General features: G+C 49.1%; 1 protein-coding gene across 1 annotated transcript in view; it reads left to right on the top strand.

Moving 5' to 3' along the window:
* Positions 1-22,021, top strand: part of CADM1 (cell adhesion molecule 1) — a 73,299-nt gene that overhangs the window by 37,040 nt on the left and 14,238 nt on the right. The window contains exons 8-11 of the mRNA XM_075723414.1: positions 2,728-2,827; positions 5,794-5,966; positions 9,904-9,975; positions 20,521-20,553. Coding sequence (XP_075579529.1) covers positions 2,728-2,827; positions 5,794-5,966; positions 9,904-9,975; positions 20,521-20,553 — 378 coding nt within the window. The remainder of the gene's footprint in view (positions 1-2,727; positions 2,828-5,793; positions 5,967-9,903; positions 9,976-20,520; positions 20,554-22,021) is intronic.

Consider the following 22,021-nt stretch of genomic DNA (forward strand, 5'->3'; position numbering starts at 1 on the left):
GTTCCAAGTCGAGGATTTTGGGCTGCTGGAATGCGCTTGCTGGTAAAAACTCTGCTGCTGCTTGCCTTACGCCCCGGATCGCCGTCCAAGATAGTCATTGCCCCAGATTATACAGCTGCAGATGCCGCAACTAGAACCCAGCCTTTTTAATAAAGTGGTTCATAGGTGGCAAAGTGCTAGTCCAGGCACTGAAAACCATCGCAACTTTACCAGCGTAGGCTACTAAATGTCACGGTCCCGTGTAGGAGCTGAGCTCAGGATCCCACAGTGCTTGGCATTTTACAAAGCTTTATTAACGGAGTCCATAATCTGAAGAAAATAGATACTGGCTTTGTCTGAGATGGGACGCTTCGCAGTAGAACTGAAGATCCTCTAAAGGCATGTCCTTAAAGAAAGGAGAAAAAGGAAAAAAAGACACCCCCAGCCCCACCAAATTCTTGGTTGAAGCAAGTGAATTTTTTTTTTTTAATAGGGTGTGCCTAACGAAAATGCCGGTTCTCCCGAGCGCCCAGCCATCCTAACGAACCCCTCAGACTTGTGAAGCATTTTCATAAGTGCCCGCTGTAATTACCGGCGTGCTGGCGAGTCCGGCTTAGGCGAGGCGTTCGCTGCGATAACTCTATTGGGAGCACGTGTGCTGTTAAAGCCCGGATTCCTCTTGCAGGTGACATCTCTACGGTGTCCAGATCAAAATGGTGCGGGTTCGCTTTGCTGCTTTCATGTGTTTAATGAAGACTGTGGGGCTGGAAAGCTGAAGTGGAAGGCTCCCCTCCTGTAGTTCTGGGAGAGCTCGCTTGCTTTGCGGTTCATTCTCAGTGCAGCAAGCCTTCAGCGTATTCCTCCCGATTTCCATAAGTAATTGTCAGCTGGTAAACAGCTCGTTAGAAATACTAGAATTTATCTAACGCAAACAGGGTGGGAGCAACAGGAGAGGCAAGCTGCAGGAGGTGTGGCGCAGAGCTTTCTCAGCGCAGGGTGCTGTCGTCTTTGTGTTCCCGTGTAAACCGGGCTGCAGAGGTTTTCTACTCTTCCTGCGGCGCACGGTACAATCGCGTCCATGTTTCCGGCGTGGGCTCTTGGGTACCGCTGCAAAGCAAACAATAAATAGCGAGCAGATGGCCGGGGGGGTGGGAATTGTGAATGAGAGCGCAGCGCTGAAGACGCTGCTGGTGATTTACTTGCTGCATAATGCTTGGTTTAACTCGTCTGCCCGTGTTTATGCGTGGCGTAAGCGCTCTTGGTGCAGACCGAGCTTAGCGCAGTCTTTCCGCACTGCTTTTTGCGTTCCTGCGCTTTTCTCATGGCCACTCGTGCCACGTCCCTCCCAAGGCCGGCTTGGACCTCCGAGACCTGGACCGCCTCGGCCGTGCCTGCACTCGCCACGACGGGCGAGCCCGGCTGCGCCGGGGACGGGTCCCTGCTCCGGGGTTTGGCTCAAGGGCACGCCGGAGGCTCTTTCACCCTCCTACGAAGGACCTTCTTCCCCCCAGCTGGCACCTGGAGCCTACCGCTTGCTTCCACGTTTTTATTTGGCATGTGCAAAGCGTCAAGCGTGTGTTCAGGCACGCCGAAGTCGCTCACGTTTCCAGCAGCATCGGGACTCTGCGCCTCGGGCGCACGACAGCCCCGAAGCATCGCGATCCCCGCGGTTTCCAGCCTGCAGAGACGCCCGGGTTTCGTAGCTGCGAGAAGCATCTGTAATGGGGATTAGTTCATAAAACGTTTGCGGTATAGTCATCTCAGGAGAGGATTTACTCGTGTAGCTTATTCCATTACTGAAAATTATGAGAGTTTAAATTGTTTAAATCCTGACACGGATGTGGGTTTTTTTTTTTTTCCCCCCTAATCTCTATTATTCCATAGGAAGCATGTTGATGAGTTAAACACAGTTAATAAAATGCAGCAAGCCAGTATTTTTGGTAGCAGTTACTCTCAAAGGAAATAGAAACATTTAAACGGCTTCAACCTTTATGCATACTGATTTCTTGCCTTCCTTTGTTCTTTACAGTTGAGTAAATTCCTGAAAAATATATATGGCTTAATGGCGTTTGTAGCATTGAATTGATTTCTTGCACTGATAACATTTGCGCTACGGCTTAGATTGCGTTTTTAATCTGTGTTTCAGTTGTGGGAGGTAATGAATTTTTTAATTGTGGACTCTAGGTTTGTGGTTCGGCGCTTTTTTTTTCCAGCAGGGTCCTACTGAAGTGTTTCTGAGCTGGCTCCCTAACTGTAAATGCTTTAATTCTCTGTGTTTACTTTAGGACTTAGAAGAGCTTCGTTTGGACAAAATAAAACCTTCTGTTGTTTAAACACAAGCAGCAGTGGCTGCTTCTTCTTGTGTTTCTAACGAGCGTCTCTTGTAAAGCCCGACGTATTAATATGCGTGGACGCCAAGTGTTGTCATGCAGTAATACATGATACACGATAAGACCTGTCAATTCTGAGCACCGCAGATCTCTCCGGTTTCACCTCAGCGTGAAGGCAAATGAGTTCCTTTTAGCTTGAGCGAGTTCAGAGATAAACTCCCGCGCAGCAAAATGTATTTCCCGGGGAAGCGCGGTGCTTCGGCCGGAGCACGAAGCGCTGGCAGCTCCAGCTTTTCCTGCTGCCGGCCGCGCCGGCTGCTGGTTGGGCAAACGGCATGGAGGGGGCCGTGGGCGCACGCGAACCTGCTCCGGTTTGGCGCGCCAGTTTTACGAAATGATGTTTTTTTTTGTCCTGCAGATAAGCCTCAAGTGCGGGTTTCTCAGAATTACCCGGTGCAAGGCCTCACGAGAGAAGGGGAGCCGCTTGAGCTGACGTGCGCAGCCTTTGGAAAACCACAGTAAGTTGGGCGCTTCCCGAGGATGGGCCAGGTTGTCCGGCAGTGACGGGGTCATGCTGCAGAAGCGTGCAGACGTCGTTTGGCCTCTGTTGCTATTGCAGACGCTCGGTACGCCATTCTCTGCTGCGAAGACCGCCTAACAGCGAGAGAGAGACGCTTTCTGCACCCGAGAATCTGCTGTGCATTTGGGATATCTCTTGATTTGCATTTATTCCTGTATAACTAATGGCCGAGGGGTTTCTACTCGAAGAGCTCCTAGGAGAGCCCTTCGCGGCCACCCCGCGGCACGCCCTCGGGTGCAGAAGGGAAAGGTCCCGCAGCTGCACGCCTCTTCCCCCAGGGAATGGCTTGGGTGGCAATCCGTTGCAATTAATCTGCAAAAGCGAGGTCAGGGCCTGCCTCTTGCATCCCAGTGCGGTGCCGGTACGCAGAACTAAGACTGGCACCAAAGAATTGAGCGCTTGTAAAAGTGGAATGGATCGCTAAGGTAAGGCAGTCTGTCTTTCTGCTTGTATTGACTGTGCGATGATTGCCTCCCTTTCGGTGCCCTGCGTGGCTTTTATGAAATGCGAGTTTTATTCTTTCTCCTCTTCCTGCCATGCCCTTGAGGCTTCCTCATATAGTTGAAGAAATTTATGCATCAGGAAAGTCCTGGCAAGGGAGGGTAGATTTTCTTCCACACTTTCATTGTTGTTCTAATTTAAGTTTTGTCGACTTTTTTTTTTTCTTAATACTTCCTCTTCCACTTGGATTTATGGCTGTCAAGTATTTACTATCCTTTTTTTAATTTTTTTTTTTTTTTTTTCCATCATGTTCATAAGATTTCTGCAAACATCCCTGAAACCTGTCAGCGTCTCCTTGGTAGCATGCCCAGAGCTGAGGAGTTACTGCAGGTGTAGTCGAACTGGAAGCCATCTGGTTTGACAGTTCTGCTGCTGTGGGCAGCGGCAGGCAGGGCGTAAGCGCTCCGCAGCGAGGAGGCTCGGGCTGCTGTCACCCTCCACGGTAGCGTACCTCCTCTCCCAGATTATTTTGTTGATTCCTGCTTCCCAGTTTCTTCTGTTCAGCGCGAGGCTGATTCCTTCCCCGTACATTAGAGACTGGCACGTCCCCTGCTGAGTTCCATTTTAATATCTATTCCCTGCTCAGAGTCTGCCAAAGCCCCTTCGCATTCCTCCTCGTTCCTCCCATTTGCTATCATCTGGGAATTTAACGAATAGGCTGCTTTACTTTTTTTTTTTTTTTTTTTTTTCCCCTTCCAGGCTATGAATAAGACATACACATGTTAAATAAGACAGACACATCTCCCCGGCAGCACGCCACTTAACGTTACGGTGATGCTAGTAACGTGCTAGGGATTCGCTTATGTAGGTCACTTCACCTGGGTCTCTCAAAGCGTAAGAAAATACACAGTAAAATAATGGGCTCTGTTTAGCTCTTGTGTTTTTAAGACAAATGGATTTCATCAAATCCTTTACAGGGGTTTAAGATGAACAGGGATGTTTCTCCAGTTAAACTAAATCATTTCTCTACAAAATTTGGCAACATCAACATCAGGGGAGGGAAGCTGAGAGGAAAACAGCAGCCCAGAGAGCAGAAATTTCTATCTGGGTATTAATACAGGATTTGTTAGATTAGGCACAGCCCCCCTCCCCAAGACTAGGACAAAAGTGGGAAGATACAGAAACGGTCACTGTTAGGACAGCCAGGGTGAGACGCGTCTCTGCGGAACGGGCTGCTGTGTGGTGCACGCAGCACCTGAAACCTTGGGGCTCCAGAATCACAAACAGCCGTACCCTTTCCACCTGTATTGAGGTTAAACTGCATTTCTGCTCTCTCAGGAGCTTCCGCTGCCCGTGCCGCGGCTCGTGTGCCGACGGCTCGCAAGCGACAAGGAGGGCGCCCAGCCCTTGTCCAAAACCAAATATCAGCTTTGGAGCAGGCAGCCGACACCCAGCATCGAGCTATGTCCCAGTAGCGTGGCTGCAATGCTACGACTTCAGGAGCTTCTACATCATGACAGTAGTCTGCCATTTGGAAAAGAATCCTAGTTTCCATTAGGGAACCTAATGGTTTCCTAGACCATTAGGAAAAGCCCGAGCTATGAGGTACCTCTAGCAGCACGAGCTCCCAGCAACGTCCGACTTGCAAATTTTGGAACTAGACAGGCTGAGGAATGTTTTACGGCATAAAACTCCCCTTCTGAGAGCTCACTGTTGAGTTGCCCTGAGAGATGCTGGGGAAGGCCGTCTCGGGCGTAGCTGCTCTGTCCTCACTGCTGCTTAAAGACGATAACCATAATGACTTTAAAAAAGAAAAAAAGATGACCCTCACCCAAGCCCCGCAGCGCTCGCTTTCTTTACTAGCTCTAACAAGCCACACTAATGCCATTCCCTAAATGATGCCAATGTGACGCTCATTTTGGTTCCATTAGCAAAGGGATGCAGGAGAGAGGCTGCCAGGCGGGACTGGGGGAGAGGAGAAAGGTGTTCCTCTCTCCCAGCAGCTAAAACATTCTTAGCGAGCAGCACAGCCACCGCTGAGGGAAATGGGTCCATCGCATCGCTCTGCGGAAGGGCTCAGACCTGACAAAAACGTGCTTGTTCTGCCCCGTGCTGTCCAGATCTGCACTCAGAGCACCCTGTGGATGCGCATTTAGTCCGTAGCCTCAAAGATTTCAGGTTTACTGAATAAACGAATGATTAACCACTAATGAACTTTCTTCCTGCTTGCATTAGTGTTTTCAGAAAATTTAAGGTCTGGATACAGTTTCCTGTTGGGTTAAAATAAATGTAAATTGAGGAAGCCCGACAGCATCTGGGCTTGAGTAGCGCAAAAAAGTGTGTGTTATTTCTTTACAGTTTTTCTTGGTTTGGGCTTTCTGTCTGTGGATGAACTATTGAAGATGCCGTCTTTACCGTAGGAAAATAGTAATGTGACTGTTTCTTTTTCTCCCTCCTCTGTAGGCCTACGGACATGAGGTGGTTAAGAGTAGATGATGAGATGCCTCAGCACGTTGTAGTGTCTGGTTCAAACCTTCTCATTAGTAACCTAAACAAAACAGATAATGGTACATACCGCTGTGAGGCTTCAAACGCGGTGGGGAAATCACATGCGGATTACATGCTGTTTGTATACGGTACGTGAGAAAAACCACCGTTCTTCTAGACTCATTTACACATAATTGCAACATACCGCGCTCTGAAAGCTTTGACAGAAGTTAACATTTTGCTGAATGCAAGATTTGCAGATAGCTCCCGACACATCTGCCTTATACCGGGCTGGGGTAGGGGCTGGAAAACCATTCGTTTTGCTTCTGTAAGTCTCGGTGTCGTGCATCGGGTGCAGAGCCTGTTCCAGCGTCCGGTGAGCTCCTTCCTCCGGAGCTGCGCTCGCCGCAGCACTCCTGTGCTGTCGGGTGAAGCCTAAGGAAAAGCCAGAGCAGGGGCACGGGGAGAACTGTGAAGTTCTCTGGCCTGACAGTTCTCCTAGGACTTCTCTGATAATTCCTTTTTCTTTTTGCAGTACCTTCTCCAGTGTCTTCAGCAATGGTCCGGGGGGGCTTCCAGGTCTTTCGTTAGCAAGTTAAATTACCAAAGAGTCAGCCAGCATCCCCAGATAATTACAACCCAGGAAATAAACTGGAGGAATGAGATGTCTTAAGCCTATGTGTGGCTGCTGAGCAGACGCTAAAACACGTCTCAGTATCTTTTTAAAGCGCTATTAAGTGCCTACTTTAATTCTTCAGTTCCTCTGCATTGTTTTGCCGCTGCTTTCAACCTTGCGCTCCTGTCACGAGGCGCTGCGCAGAACACAGATTCAGTAGGCGCTTGAAGAGTGACCCCCCCCAAGTTTATTATGAGCAATTCCCTTGGGCTGCCTATTTAAACTTTATCTGTTCGAGCGGTTATTGCGTGGCTGGGCTAAGCTCGTGGTGGGTATTGCCTGTTACTTGGATGGGACAGTAACTTGCTTTGGTTTGAAGTTCATTCCGTGCAACAGCCGCTTGAAGCTCTGCACTCCAAAGCCTCTTGTACTTGCTCTGATCCAAATAAATAGTTGCCATCGCCTACCCAAATGCCACTTGCGCATGAGCCATTTTAAGCCCGGTCTTAGAAACCTGCCCAAAGATTGAAGACGATACCAAGCTGCAGCTCTGAGCTGAAACTGAGCTTGTCTGCCACGTCATACGGGTAGTTTCCTAGTGCCTGTAGCTCCAAAAGACTCCAGTTTACAAAATGAAGTCAGATACACATTTATGATGGGAATAATTTGCATGCTTGAGGTATACAAACAAAAAAAACCCACTTCGTTTACATCAGTGTTTAAAGAAACAACTAATGTTGTGGAGAATGAAGAGGTTGAAATAGGACACGGGCAGTTCCCCGTGAGATTAAAACTATGGAAAGCTACTGCTGTAAAGCAGTTGTGGACGAGGTGGTTTCATTCCTTGTGTAGTTTTATGTACGTGCTTTGGCCCAAGCGAGTGCTAGATCAACCCTCAGCAGCATTACTGACCTGGGATTTCAGAGCTCATAGTAACTCTCACACTTGTTAATTATTCTGCATTTTGGATGCGGGCGAGAACTAGACCGCACAGGACTTCATCAGTGCTGCTCCCCCTCGGGATTAAATGCACAGGAGGAGACCCGAGACAGTGTTATTTTAAAGGAGGTGGAGGTTGCCAGGGGATGTAAACCTGTGGACTCTGGTTCGAGCATCCAGCAGACGTTTTGGCCGTGCAGGGAAAGGCTTTACGTGGTCTCTCAGGAGCTCACGGTCCAGTAACGGGTTTACATCCCATCACGTCCACTTTCTGCACGTTTAGGAGTGTCCCGCTAGGCTCCGGCACTCTGGAGAGCGTAAAAGAATCCTTTTCACCCTGAATTTAAGAGGGAGAAATCCTGAGGTGTTGGTGCGGAGGAAGCGGTTGGGCTGTAGCCACCATCTGAAGCCCTCCAGCACAGAACCTACCTCGGGTTGTCGCTGAAGGAAACTTTGGCCGAGCATTTACGTCTCCAGCCCTTGGCACAGCAAATATTATATCAGCACTGGAATCTGTGCCCTTGCAGAAACGTCTCCGTAGGCGTAGCGTGAAGGTTGGTGGGAGGACGTGCCTCGCTGCTTGCCCTCCGCCTCGCCGCAGACGGGGCAGGGCTCCCCCAAATCACGTTAGCTTGGGAAGAAGGGGAATTACGGACACGGGCCCTCCGCACCCGAGGTGTCGTAGTGGAGTAGCGATAGCCACGGCAGAGCCGTGATCCGGCACACCTCCAGGAGAGGCAGGGTTGCTGTAGGATCCGTACCAAAGGGATACGCCTGCAGTCAAACGGGTTTACGTGCAAATGGTTTCCAGCAGCCAGGGCTTGCAAAATAACCGCTGCTGAGCTGCGCTTAACACGCTTCCCTCCGCTGCGCATGTGGTATGAGGATGTCTAGTCACACTGACACGCACCCAAAACATGTTTATTTTTAAAATTTGTTTCACGCCTTTCTTCCCTGTGGGAGTGGGCAGTCACGCTGGCTAGAAACTTCTAGCGCAATTAGCGCACAATCAGGTTTTCTTTTTTGCTTTTATCGAGGAAGGGTCTGCTGCAGAGCGTGGTCCCCGTGCGGTTCAGCGAAAGGCCGGGGACTTTCTTCCCCTGGTTCTGCTGCGCTTTAGCTGGTTTGGTCTCCGCTGCTCCTAGGGAGACGCACGCATTTCCGAGCAAGTGCCCTATCGTAAGCGTAGGGACTGGGACGCTTCGGAGGTCGGGGAAGGACGATAACCGCTTATAACGTAACCGTAAATAAGCGCTGCCCAGCAAAGCGAACTCAGAGGTAATGCTTCCTACCTTTTGGGAAGTCGTGTGGAACATAATAAAGGTGCAGCATATAAGTAAAGTCCAGGTGTATTAATTAGGGAATCTGAGAGAGCTCTCTTGGAGATAAAAGAGTAGCAGATGTGTTAGGAAAAGTTGACATGCTACTGAGGAAACTGAAAATCAAAAGCCCACGAAAAGGTTCGTGCTCTATTATTGCCGAATGAATCCGTAGTTCAAAGTCTTCCCAGCTACTTAGAGCATTCAGTTTGATCATCTGGGCATCGATACATATTTTTTTCTTTTACATCTTCTCATATCTACCTTCTCCTGCCCAATAGTTCCGATGAGGATGTGCCCCTGTACGTAACACAAATACTGTGAAGAGCGGCAGCGTTTGAGTCGCAGCAGGTCGAGGACGTCGGAGAAGTGGTTATCGGTCACAAAGAGAAACACCCCCGTATCCATGTTTCTCGTTAAGGATGCGCTGGTGGCAAAACCAAGAGCGTTCAACTGAAATTGTCAGAAAAATGCTGACTTTTTTTTTTTATTAAAAGATCTCGGTGAAATTCTTCGTACCTTGAAATTGATATTTAGCGATGATGTTCTCATTTCTTTGTGTTCATTACGACCTTTGAAGTAGTTTTTGAACATCCTGCTGACACGTATTGATAGCGGAAGAGCAGTGACGGTAACGGCCCTGGGAAGAAAGAGAGGGAGGTTCATGTGCTGTTGATATTCGGCCCGTTGAGCGCAGCAGGGCCCCTCACGCAAACCTCCCACCTGGATGTTCAAATGTACGCCTAGAAAACCCAACAAAGCACCACCGTGTCTCTCTTTGTACATGTAAACTGTTCTTTTTGTGTGGAAAGTGTGCAGTTTATTTTTCTTATGCCTCTCCCATTCCATCTCTCTCTCTCATTGACTAATTTATGCTGGGTTTTCTTTATTTTTTTTAAATTTCTTTTAGCATCGTGGAAGGCAAAAAGGGGGAGGGTTTCGGGGCCAGATTCTCCAGCTGGAGTGAGTCGGCGCGCCGCTCCCGAGACGCGGCTTGAGCTCGAAGCCGCGTCCAGCTGCTGAGGATCTGGCCCGCTGTCCTTAAAGCCAGCTGGGCGGTCACCACCTGGTTTTAGAGGAGGAAAGACACCCGACAGCCGTGCTGCTTCTTAGCGTCCTTGTTTTTCTCTGATCACGATTGATCGCTGTTGTGTTCTGCTTGTTTTTTCTTAATTTGCTTTTTTATTATTTTCCTTTTTATATTTTATCCAGATCCCCCCACAACTATCCCTCCTCCCACAACAACCACCACCACTACCACCACCATCCCTACCACCATCACAGGTACAGTACCTTCATAACCATTGGAAATGTCCTGAATGTTTATTGTCTTTTATGTATATAAGCAGAGCATGAAGCCTGGGGAAAAACAACAAACAAATCACTTGCATTTCCCCCCCGCCCCCAAATACACCCACCGCACAGCGCGAGTCCTGCTCCGGCAGTTCGACGAGTTGGACAGTCCTTACTGCAGGTGTTTCTGAAATGCGGGAATTGCCATGGCAGGAAATTTAATTTGGTTACTGGTGGCTAATATTGGGTACTTTCAAAGGAAGGGTGCAAACGGCCGTAGAGCCCATTGAATACGGGCAGTGGTTTCAGCCTCAACCCCATCAGTATCAATTTCTGAGCAATTTATACTTGGAAGCAGAAAGTTTGGTCTTCGGTAATTTAATTCGCCTCGTGTGACTCGAGATGCTTTTTCTCATGCCTAGGTGTTCGGTCTGTCTCTGCGATAAGCCCTCTACCTCACTCTCCCAGAGAAGTGAATTCCACCAGTCATTTTTTATCGAGTCGAACACCATCTGTAGGACCCTTTTTGAGGAGCTGGCTTTTAGCATTTTGAGTTTTTCCCTGTCTTGCGAGAAAAGGTGAATAAAAACAACTAGCTGATCACCAGACACCTCTCTGTTTTACACGCATCCATCATACTTCCTCACTAGACCCGACTCTCTCCACTCATAAGGAAGGCCTTTCTGATTTATTTGTAATCATTTGCGTTATCATTTTTCTGATCTTCTCTATTTCAACTGCTGCTTTTGCTTTTGCTTGCCTTTTTTTTTTTTTTTTCCCCTCCCCCCCCCGCCCCCCTTGAGGCAGAGGTGACAAACCAAAGGTGAGAATGGACCATTGAATAGCTAATGGCATAATGTTTGTTGTCGCTGTAAACCATCCCCTGTCTAAATGCCTTCACATTTGATTTGCTTTTATGACGTTGCTCAGCTGACTCTAACTGTCCTGCTCAGGGTGTTTTGTGGCTTCTCTCCTTCTGAGGTTTTTGCAACCAAGTCAGACTCCGCTGGCATGGACAAGCAGTCGAAGTCTTTCTTCCAACGTGCCTTAACGCGCACCGTGTGCGCGCCGTCTGCCATCCACCATCGTGTTGTCGAGACCTTGCCATTCTCTGTCTTCCTCTTTCCAGGTGGTTATCAGTAAAACCGAACTCCAGGCACCCAGGTTTGGATGCTTGAGACGCTCCACCGTGAACGCTTGCCCATGTTGCGATCCGGTCGCTTTGTTTCAGTTCTGTTTTTAATTTCTTAACTTAACCAGCTTTCATTTCAGAGTAGGTTTCAGACTTGATTAAAGTCTCCTTAAGAGCCGTTTGCAGAGAAACTCGGTCCCGCGTGTCTCAGTGTAAACAAACGTGCATACAGTTTTCTTTTGTTTTACGGTGATTTGTTAATGCTTTCAGTGAATTTTGGAAGGCCAAAAGGAAGAATTTGTCGTGATGCTTGACTGAGCCCGTTAAGTTTATGTGAGTGCCCACAAACTTTAATGAGTGTCCTTTTCCCGGGAACTGGATTGTTACCAGCCCGTCATTTCGGGGATCGCCCTAGGACTGGCTTCCAACGCGCGCTATCCTCACCTGCCGTTTCAGGCTCCGAGGTAGTGGTTGTTTGTGATAAATAGCGGTTTTGTCGTTTGCTCTTCTGCTGCAAGCGTTGCAACTTGGTTGTGGATTTTCAGCAGCCTCTAGGTTTCTAGGCTCTCCTCTGCAGTAGTTCTCCGGCTTTTTTCCTATTAAAAATAAGAAGGGGAGGTGGGCGGTTCCTCCAGTCAGAAACGGCTGTCACCAAGGCTCCTGTCCGAGCTGATTTCAAGCATAGCTGTGGTCTAGCTGCTGCTGTTGTGTTGCCCAGGTTTCAGAAGCAGCCTTGGCAGGGTTTTAGCCTCGCTGGTGGGTCGGTGATGCCCGGGAGCTGCTCTGCACCCTCACAGCTACAGCTGGGCGGTGCTTCTCCGGTCTGTCTCTCTAGCTGTAGGAAATCACTCTTGAAGTCCTCCTACGGGTTCGCTTGGAATGCGGAGGTGAAGGGATGATGGTCTTCCAGGAAGGGGGGGACCTTCTGGCATAACATTTTCCTGGCCATTTCTCCTCGGTAACTTTCCATCGGAGCAAAACGTTGCCCTGAGGATCAACACTGCCCTTGGCGAGGGAGCTGCTCTATTTAAAAATGATTGGATGCACACAAAGATGCGTTGACCGGCAGCTCTTTATCTCCTGTACAAGCAGCATTGTGGGTTGCTTTTTTTATCAGCCTAGCAGAAGCACCTTGGGATCAGCAGCGCGTGGCTGTCCTACATTTCCCTCTCACCTTTGTTTGCAATGATGGAGGATCTAAAACTCAAAGCTTGCTGGCATCCTGTTGGCAAAACCTGCGTGGGTCTCCATCGCCTCCTTGATGCCTTTCTGTGTTGGCTTTCAGCTGCTGAAGAGGCTGGAAATGTAACGAAAATGCAGTATTGCTCACCGATTCCAGCAGTTACTGCTCACGCTATGTAGGAAGAAGATTGATTAATGCTGATAAGAGAAATTTTTGTCTTCTTCCCTGACACCGATCTAGGGCTGAATCTTCTTGACGCGTGTCTTCGCATCTTCTGCCCACAAGTTCAGTGGGCTTTTCCCACAAAGAACAGCTGAGGCTTCGCCTCCCTTCTTCGTGCAGAGACGCGCACGCGTATGTTTTCCAGCCAGCAAGCAGGCAGTATGAAGCTGTGGAAACTTTTGCTCTTCAATAGTTAAGAGACTCTGTAGCGGGAAAAAATTAGGTCAAATTAACATAAGCTCTAGAATTACATAGCATAGTAGTGTTGAAACACTTTTTAAAGCCTCAAGAGACAATTGATACCTTAATTCCCATCATCACCAAAACGCTGACATATTCTAGCGTGACATAAGCGCTTTGGTAGCAGACGGGGCGTTTCTTGTCTTCGCTGGCAGGCTGGGCGCGAGTCGGCTACCAGCCAGCTGGGTTGAAAACCGTTCCTTAGGATGAGGGGGACTTGAAATCTGTTTTATTTTGCCTTTTCCCCCCCTCTGCTTCTAGTGTAATACCAGCCTAGTTCATGTCCCCTGAAACCACAGAGTAGTTCTGAAAAACAGCTGTCTTAGCTTACCAAAAAAAAAAAAAAAAGGGGAAGAGACCCCTGCACTGAAACAGTTTCGCTGTCCAAAGCTCACGTTGGAGGTGTGCTGTCATCTCTAGTAGCTGCCCGTAGGAAATGACGCTCTTGGAAGGAGTCCTTTTGAGTTATTGGAGGTACCTTGCTCTGGACTCATTTTGCCCTGCTAGAACTATCCAGCAGAACAATCGCAAAGGGCTGCATTTGCTACTCCACGTGCATGGTAAGTGACTCCTTTTGTGCAGGTTCCAATGACAGACATCTTTTCTACTTGCTTACATGCAGTATTTCTACCCTAAACGTGTTCAGACGTGACGTGGAAATGCAACCCTGTCCCAAAGAGTTTGTCTTTGAGCGACGATAGCCACTGCTCAGCGAATAGGAGCCGTAGCGGTAGGTGCAGCAATGGGAGAGGACAGGTAATGGCTGCACAGGCGTCGATGGAGCGTGGTCGTTACTCCCCATGCTTGCGGGGTGCAGCGTGCTCCCCCGTGCTCTCCCAGACCCTCCCCAAAGCCACCCAAGTCTGTGCCTAGAGCGAAGGGTCCCTTTATCGGCCCCTCTTGCTTGACACGTCCAAGCCCTGTATCGCTGCTGCGGGAGGCTTGACCCACAAAGGCGCGCTGAGCCGATAAAGCGGTTTTACAGCAGGGAGGTTTTGGGGAAGATCTCTGAAAAGCTAACCTGCTGCTTTTTTCCAGGAGAAGGAAAAGCTGAGCAGTGGTAGAGTTTCCAAAACAGCACGACCTTTAAAGCTTTTCCTCTGTCACCGTTGCTTCGCTTCAGTGTAGGTGCTTGAAAAGATTTCCTGCGTGACAGTTTGATCTTTTTGGTCTATCCTCCAACTGCATTGATATTCTGACCATCCTTTCGTGTTTCAGCTGTTATCGCTGGCAAGCCCTTTTTTATCAGTTCAAATTGTCCTTGTGGCTTTGTTCATTAAGATGTACAATACGATACAGCAGAGCAAACTGCATAATTTGAATCACCCCTAGAGCTGTTCCTTGAAATACTGGTTTTGGACAGCTGTTGTTTCCTGGGAGATAAAGGTTCTTAATAATAGCAGAGCCCTCATCTCTGGGCTCAGCGCAGAGCGGAGCATTTTAGCCTGCCTTTTCGAGCATCAGTTTGCTGCCTTCTGGTCTTGCTTAGCACATACACCTCCGCACCCCGGGATCTACGGTATTATTTGTACATGCAAATTTGCATTTATCACACTTTCTCTGCAGATGGATCCACGCAGGTGTCTTGGCAACGGTTTCGGTGGGGACCTGGGGGTGCGACACGCACGCACGTTACCAGTATGCCAAGCCTTGCATTGGATGCTACTGATCCTGCAAAGCCCCTGCTGTCCCTCTTGTGACAGTATTCGTGGCAAGCTGGCAGATTGCACTGTGGCGTGTCTTTAATGCCATTTTATACCATATTTTAAACCCCGCTGATCCCTTAGAGTATACGGTAGCAGGTGTGTATGTGCGTTCAGGGGGCTGAAGCGTTGCAGGCAGCGGTTTTAGCTTAAGGATTCCCCGGGGTGCTGGAGCCTCCCCGATGAACTCGGTCGGAAAGCGCCAAGCCTGTGCTTTGGAAACGCTCTATGTTCCTTCCTGAGGCCGGGGATCTTTAGGAGGAGGGGCAGGCAGGCTCTCTTTGACTTGCAGGTGTTCAGAAGTCTGCGAGCTCCAAAGCGGGAGCTGCTGATGGACGCCGAGCCTGAATATCGCAGCCCGAGCAGGGTCGCGGCACGGCTGAGCTCTCCTGTCCTCCCGTGCGGCCACACGCCGCGGGGCCAGGGCAGAGGGCTTGGGGCCTGCTTGGCAAAGGCTGGGCGGCCCATTAAAAAAACCCACATTTCTGGGTCATCTTAGCTACCTGAGAAATAATTAATAATGCCTGAAGTCCTTGAGAAGAAATGGCGTAGCGCATTTTCAAACCGTGGACTCGCATGCCAGCAGACTTCCTCGAAACGAGGAAAATGATGATTTTTCTCCTCACAGAAGTTTGTTCTTTTCTGATGGCAGCCAGCTGTGTGAAAACCTACGGTTGCAGGGGGTTTATTCCAACAGCAATCCCAAAAGGTGGTGGGTGGGAAGAACGCAATAGAAGCCGTTCTTTGCTCCAGTTACCTTGCAGGAGGTTTGTGGGAGGTGAAGAGGCGGCGCTGGGGATCGCCGGAGTGCATACGTCCCCGCGGAATCGCAGGCTTTGCACCTGGCCCGGTACGGCTGCCTGTGCCTGTTACTGCTGCTGGTGGCGGGCACGTGGAATTTGATCGCAAATAGGCGACGGGTTTGTTCCTCGGTCAAACCGGGCGCGGGCGATGGGCTCTTTCCTAGCTTGCGCGGAGCAAGAGCCGCCAAGCTTGCGGCGTGTCCGGGCGCTCGATGTCAGCGTGCAGGGCCTCAACCTGGTGATTTGTTCCCCCAAATTATTTATTATTTAACTTTTGCTTTCCGTGGAAGCTTCTGCCTCTCCCTGGTAAAACGTCTAGTTAATTTAAAGATGATACGGCGCTCTTTGACATTTTCATCCAGGATGTGACCGCATTAAAGGGAATAAAGGGAGAGAGAGTAGCTGACAGGCCTGTTACAGAAAATAAAGTGAAATAAAATTCAGTCTTTTAGTACCGCGTCCAGTCAGCAGCAGGCACAGCACTGTCACGTCGGGTCTTACCGCTGGCGACGCAGCGTAAGCGGTGCAGAAACCATCATTTTGCTGGGCGGAAAATCCGCGTCTTTAGGAGAGGGAGCTGGGCGGAGGACGTGGCCCCTCTCGGGCGACGTGGGCTGGCCGTGGGTAGAGCACCCAAGAGGCCAGGGCTTGCAGGACCACCGTCTGAACCCAACCAAGGTCTTCTCGGTTTCAGCAGAGCGGTGGGAGCGAACGCCCCTCCTGCGCAGCGTGCGGTTGGCTTCTGCGTGGAGCTGTGGGCAGGCGTGGTGTTCACAAGGCCGCGATTTCAGTAAGAACAAAATCCTCGCAGATCTCTGTGGGAAGACACGAGAAGGCATAGCCGGAGCCGCAGCACTGATTTCGGAATATTTTTGTTCTTGTCACTCACAACTTCCATGCAGATTGTGATTATTTTTGTGAAACATCTGGTCCGCAAATCAACCTGTCTCTGGGGTGCGTTGCAGCGCGCCCCTACGCAAAAGCTTTCAGCGCAAGCTGGAATCGCTGTACGGAGGATCACCGCTGAGGATCGTAACGCAAAGCGCGTTTTCATCCGTCCTTCCGAGGAGCGCGTAGCGAGGGAGAGGATTGCCGGGCTTTTGCACTCCGTGGGGTTTTTGGAGCTCCTTTGCCCCTCGGACCGCTCTCCCGCGATGTTATTGAAGTGTCAGGTCTCTGCTAAGGTCCAGCAGCTGTTTGTTCGGGGGGAGCTACGGGGATTTTTGTAGGGCTTTTTGCAAGCCTTAAGGACCCAAAACAAAGCAGAAATCCTGTTTGTAATACTGCCCGCTGGTCCCTAAGGCTGCCCTGAAAAGAGCAATGTGAGGGAATTCATGCTCGCCCTGGTCGGTAGATGTGAAGTAGTCTGGAAAATCAGGAAGAATAAGAGCTCCACAAGCCAGTGATCAGATTGGGTTTTGTTTTCAGTTCAGAAAGCAATTTAAAAAGCAGTATATTGAATGGATAGCTATACTTATTGATACCTCTTTAAAAGTTAAAAAAAAGAAAAGGTGTATTTTGCCACTATTTTGATGATGTGCTCTTGTAATTCTCTTTACTCTAGCTGTGTCTTTTTAAGCTCCAGTGTATCGCGTGCTTCTGTAAGGCAGCAGCACTGCAGCTCGAGCATTCAAGTTGGTGAGTTTAATTTTGCTGCTGGGGTTTTAATATTCCTCCATCGTGCTCGGTCTGTTTGAGGCTGCGGACTAATTACGGACGAGTTTAAAGGGCCCAGTCCGTCACACTCCGCAAACAGTTTGAAGTTGGAGAGAATCCATTTGAAAACATGAGGAGGCTTAGCGATGGAGCTCGCAGCTCAAGTAAATGTTGCCCAGATGCCTTCATGTGGTAATTTTATCAATACACGTATACAGATACGTGCATGTGCGCGCTCCTGTAGCTGCCTAACGCAGCGGTGAGTGCCTAAAAGTTGGGTGTCGTCCGAGTTTCCTTAGCTGGCAGATAACGCCGTCTGTATCGCAAGACGATGCGCGTTAGTGTCTTCGTTCGAGAGCTGGCCACGCTAAACTCTGTTCTTCTGACCAGTGCTAAAAAGAAATCAAAATTAAGCGAAATGTGCAGCTTCAGAGAGGCCAGTGGTTCCTTTCCTGGATACCTTCTTTAACGGTAAACCAGTCCTCTGGTGAATTTATGTACAGGTAGATACTGAAAGACCATTGCGTTGCTTTACTTCTCCCCACACTGCAAATTTTGTTGTCTTACCGATTAGAATCAGGAAGAGAAGCCTTTATCTTAAGGTGGAAAGTACCACGTTGAGCCTCTTTGTGTGCTTTCTACGTCCTCTGCTGTGCCGCACCTTGGCAGACAACCCCTTTTTCAGCACCAGCTTAGATTTTAAACAATGAGCATCAACTTCGTGCGGCCGCTCTTCACACCTACGGCTCAGGACCAGAACGGTGCTTTTTGGTGACGTCAAAGCCTTTTGTTGGCTTTGTTCAACCTTAGTTAAGTCAGAAACGTAGGAAGGACTTTCTTCTTGGTCCGTATTTGAGGAGAAGAGACGATTTTTCTTCTAGCACGTGGGGCAGAAGCCTGATCTCTGGGGTGCTCTATGTCCGGTCTGGCATATAAACGTGGCTAGTCTTGAAAGTGAAGCAGAAGTCAACGGCAGGTGCCTGGAGTTCAGGAAAGCACGTTTAAAGTTAGCCAATCCGTCTGAAAGTTAGAAGTTGTCTTAGCAGCAGCATTGGCGGGCCGGGGGTGTTACTTCCCGTGTAAGGCAGAACAGCGGTGGAGTTTGGGATACGCACGGTTTGACACGAGTTCATTAATTTCATACCAAAGCAACGGTGACAATTTTTCTCTCCTTTGCCATGCAACCGCTGTAGTGGCGTGCCTGTGTCGGGGGGGCATTCCTTGCTTTACCTTAACATGAGCTTATTCCCCTTCGGCGCACTGCGCGTATACAATCCTTCTTCTCAAAGAAGACTCTGGGATTGAAAAGGACTTCCAGAGAGCTCATTCTAAACTTTAACTGGTCTGTGTTTCCTATTGCAACCATCCAAACCATTTGCTAATCATAACTTTGTCATTCCAGCTGCAGCCAACATGTTGTTTGACTTGGATATTTGTTCGCACTTACAACCGCTTGAGAACTTTTTTTTTTTTTTTTTGTAACCTGTTGGTCTCTGTCCCCAGACGGGGAAGCGAGATGCACTGTCCAGTTTGCACTGTTTCTTGACTAATATCTCTTCCAGCACGTGAATACAAGTTTGCTTTCAGCAGATTCTCTATTTAGTGTAAAAGCTGACGTAACTTTTTTTGTTTCAGGAAGACAGTAAATTGAGACTATTTATAGATGCCAAGATGCTATCTCAAGAGTTAATACTCAGTTTTGCAATCCTTTCTAAACAACTTTCCCCCCCGCCTTCACCACCATTTTCCCCTTCACCGTTTGCTTGGTTAAAACGAGGCAGCGTTTGGGGATTGCTACCCGAAAACAAAGGAAAGCCCCGCTCTTGCTCTCCTTTTTGCTCTGGACGGCTTCCCTTGCAGCCTCGGCCAGAGCTGCCAGCAGGAGAACAAGCGCTAGCCTCTTTAAGCGTGCGTTAGATTGGATTGCCAAGATGAGAACAGTATAAGTTGGCAGTGGGAACAGGCTAATGACGGCTTGATAATCTGTTATGCAAATCTTGGTGCAGTTTGTTAAATTGTGCAGGGTTTATTTGTTTTGCTTTCATAATTAAAGCATGTAGACCTTGTATGTGTAAGTATTGTGTATTCCTTGTATGATTCCTGTCTTTGCCGGTGCTTCAGAAATTCAGGCCTGGGCTGTCCTCAGCTAAATTGCAAAGGAATGGGTCCTCCTTTTTTTTTTTTTTCCACTGCTGCCTCTGAATATGCAGGAGGACCTCCCATCCGAGGGTTCTCCGGACAGCATGTTAAAGAGGGGAAACGCCAATGTGAATTGTCTGTTGTTGCGACAAAACCCAAGCTCCGGGCCGCTTTGCAGAAACGCGCAGTAGAGCGCTTCTCTACGCTCGCTCGTCTGCTTTTATTCATTTAAACATTGCCTGCATCGAACCGAGGAGAGTTGTGGGAAGCCCTGCCTTTGCTGTGAACGGGCGCACCGAGGCTCTGCTGTCGGCTCAGGAGTATCCGTAGGGATTGGCAGAGGTACAGTTACGTTGTGAGGAGCCAGCCCGCTAAAGCAAGCAAGCAGCAGCGCAGGAACAGGAGGGGAGGGTATGCAGAGCCAGAGGAGAAGCAAATGAGTTTCAATAACTGGAAAAGCCAGTATTTTGGCTAATGGGAATAAGTATGATGTAGACCTATCGGTGCAGAGGAAATAACGTAGGATGCTGTCAGGAAAAGCCTTCAGATTTGGTTCAGTCTTTAAAATTGCCTGTTCCAAACACCTGTGAAGAGATGAAACATCTCTCCGTTGGCAAGGCAGCAACTCCCGACAGATTTCCCGTGGCATGTAACGCATATGGAGTAAAGCCGGCTTCAGCCTAGCGACCAAAAAAAACTCCAATATGTTTTAATTACCGGTAGCTGTTAACCAGTTAACTGTTGCGATAGCGGGACTGGTAATGTCTTACCTGCATTTGCCCGTTCTAGAACAAATGGGGTTTTTTTACACTGAAAGAATCGTGCATCTCCCAGGTGCGCGGATCGGTGTGGCCGAGGCAGAGGGCCACTCGCACCTTCAGAACTGGATGTGCGATTTCTGGGAGTCTCTTCGTTCGTAGCATTTGCTCGCCGCCTCTGAAACGGGCTGGGTTCGGAGGCTGTGCCGCGCCCCGACGTGCTCGGAGGTTCCCTGCGTTGGGCGAAGGAGGAGAAGAGGTGGGAGCGGGTCAGGCCCTGGCCCCTAGCGCTTTGGTGAAGGCAATGTTTGAATGCGTAAAAGCTCTTTTCTGAGTGTTGGCTCTTTGTCCTGGTCTTGAGCTTCTGTTTTGGTCCAAGTAAAGCGTTGGTGTTGGTGTTCTTCCCCCGTCTCCTGTTCCCCTGACTTTGCAACCACCAGTAATTGTTCTGGCAAGGTCCTGGAAAAAGAAAAATTTACTGTTTTCCTCAGGCTCATAGCTTTTGAACTGGAGGCATGTCTTCTAAACAGTGCAACTCACTTCAAATGCTTTTTGCCTTTCATTTTATTATTGCTTGTCACGCAATGTTCTTTGAAAGCTTGCTCATATATTATCTGTTCCATTTTTTCCATTTTCCCTTTTTTTGCATGCTGTTCCTCCTGTTTCTTCCCTTCCTCCAATCCTCTGTTCCCGTGTGTAGACACAACGGCGACGACAGAACCGGCAGTTCACGGTTGGTATCACATTCCTGTTTATCTTATTTCTCAGCCCTGCTGAGTGGCAAGACAAGCCTGGGAAGGGGAAGCAAAAAAGGGAAATGGTAGTCTTCAAGGGAAAACCGTGTTTCAGGTGGACTGATCTCCTAAATATAACGTGGATTTTAAGGCTGGAAAGTCTGTCTGGTCTCGTCAGTTCTGCCATGAGCTTCGCAGCCGGTCGTTCCGGTGCCAGGCAAGCACCGAGCCCCCATGCCCCGTGGAAACGGCGTACGTGTACGAGCGGTGCTGAGGAAGCGAGCGATTCTCCCGGTCATCTTGGTGACTGGGGTAGTCGCTTCACGCATGAAAAAGAAATCTGGCTTTTGAAAACAGGAGCTCAAATTTAATTTTTTAAGAGGTGCTTGAAATCTTGAGCCTTTTTCTTGCATTTTGAGCTTACAAAGACGGCGTGTCCGGTGGGTCGGCCGGCGCGGGGCAGCCTTTAGTGTGCTGCGGATGCTTGGCAGAGGAGCGCTTGTTTCGGAGGTCAGCAGTGAAGCTTGCATCATTACGCTGCAGAAGGAGATTTGGAAAACAAATAGCAACACTTCCCTGTCAGCATAGCAGTCTAGCAAACTAACCCTTCTCATCTGCTCAAGGCAGGCTAGCTAACAGCTTGACAGCTTCCTTAGCTTCCTACATTTTCAAAGCCAGCCTAGAGTCACTTCAGACTGGAAGTTGAGCATAGCATTTTTTGGCACGAGCTCGCTTTTCAGCTAAAGAACCAAAACCTCTGACAATTTTAATTAAGGCTAATCCATATTTGAGTTTGCTACTTTAGTTTCTTCTAACTCTGATAAATCAGCCGTTTCCTTTATTGACAGAAGTCTGTAGTGCAGAACGGGCTCTTTTCCCTGCCTACGCCCAACGAGGCGTGTCTGGGGCGATGGCAGAGGGAGGACGGCGTAGAGCGATGGTTAAGCAGCGATGCCCCACGTCAAGTGGAGGGACACGCAGTTCTTGTCCCAATTGCCTACTTGGACGCGTTTTCCCGCTTGACATCAAAATTGGAAGCCTTCAGGCATCCTTCTGTTTTCTATGCGTTGCCAATCTCCCTATGTACGTTTAATGTCAAGATTCAACGTCGGTAATTTTGTAGCTCCTGCAGTGAAAGTCACGGCAAGGCAATAAAAGTCCAAGCGACGTCTCATCCAGCACTATGCTAACGCCCTTGAAAGTCAGATGAAGGCAAAATGTTAATCATCCGATCGTTAAGCTGTGGGGAAGGCCTTGAAGAGCTGCCTCTGAAGACAGTAGCACAGTTTAATTACCTGCAGGTCTGCTCAGTTGCACCCGCTTGGGCGGTAAGGGTCCGACTGCTCCTTTGATGTACCGGCTTCGCTTTCTTAGAAGTGTCTGAGAGCAGTCGGGAAAGTCGGGAGAGACCCCGGGCTCAGCCTGAAGGGAAGGCGGGCTCCGTGCCCCTTGCACTCCCTAGCCCCA

This window comes from Pelecanus crispus, chromosome 19 (genome assembly GCF_030463565.1).
Source record: "Pelecanus crispus isolate bPelCri1 chromosome 19, bPelCri1.pri, whole genome shotgun sequence".
In the NCBI taxonomy this organism is placed as follows: domain Eukaryota; kingdom Metazoa; phylum Chordata; class Aves; order Pelecaniformes; family Pelecanidae; genus Pelecanus; species Pelecanus crispus.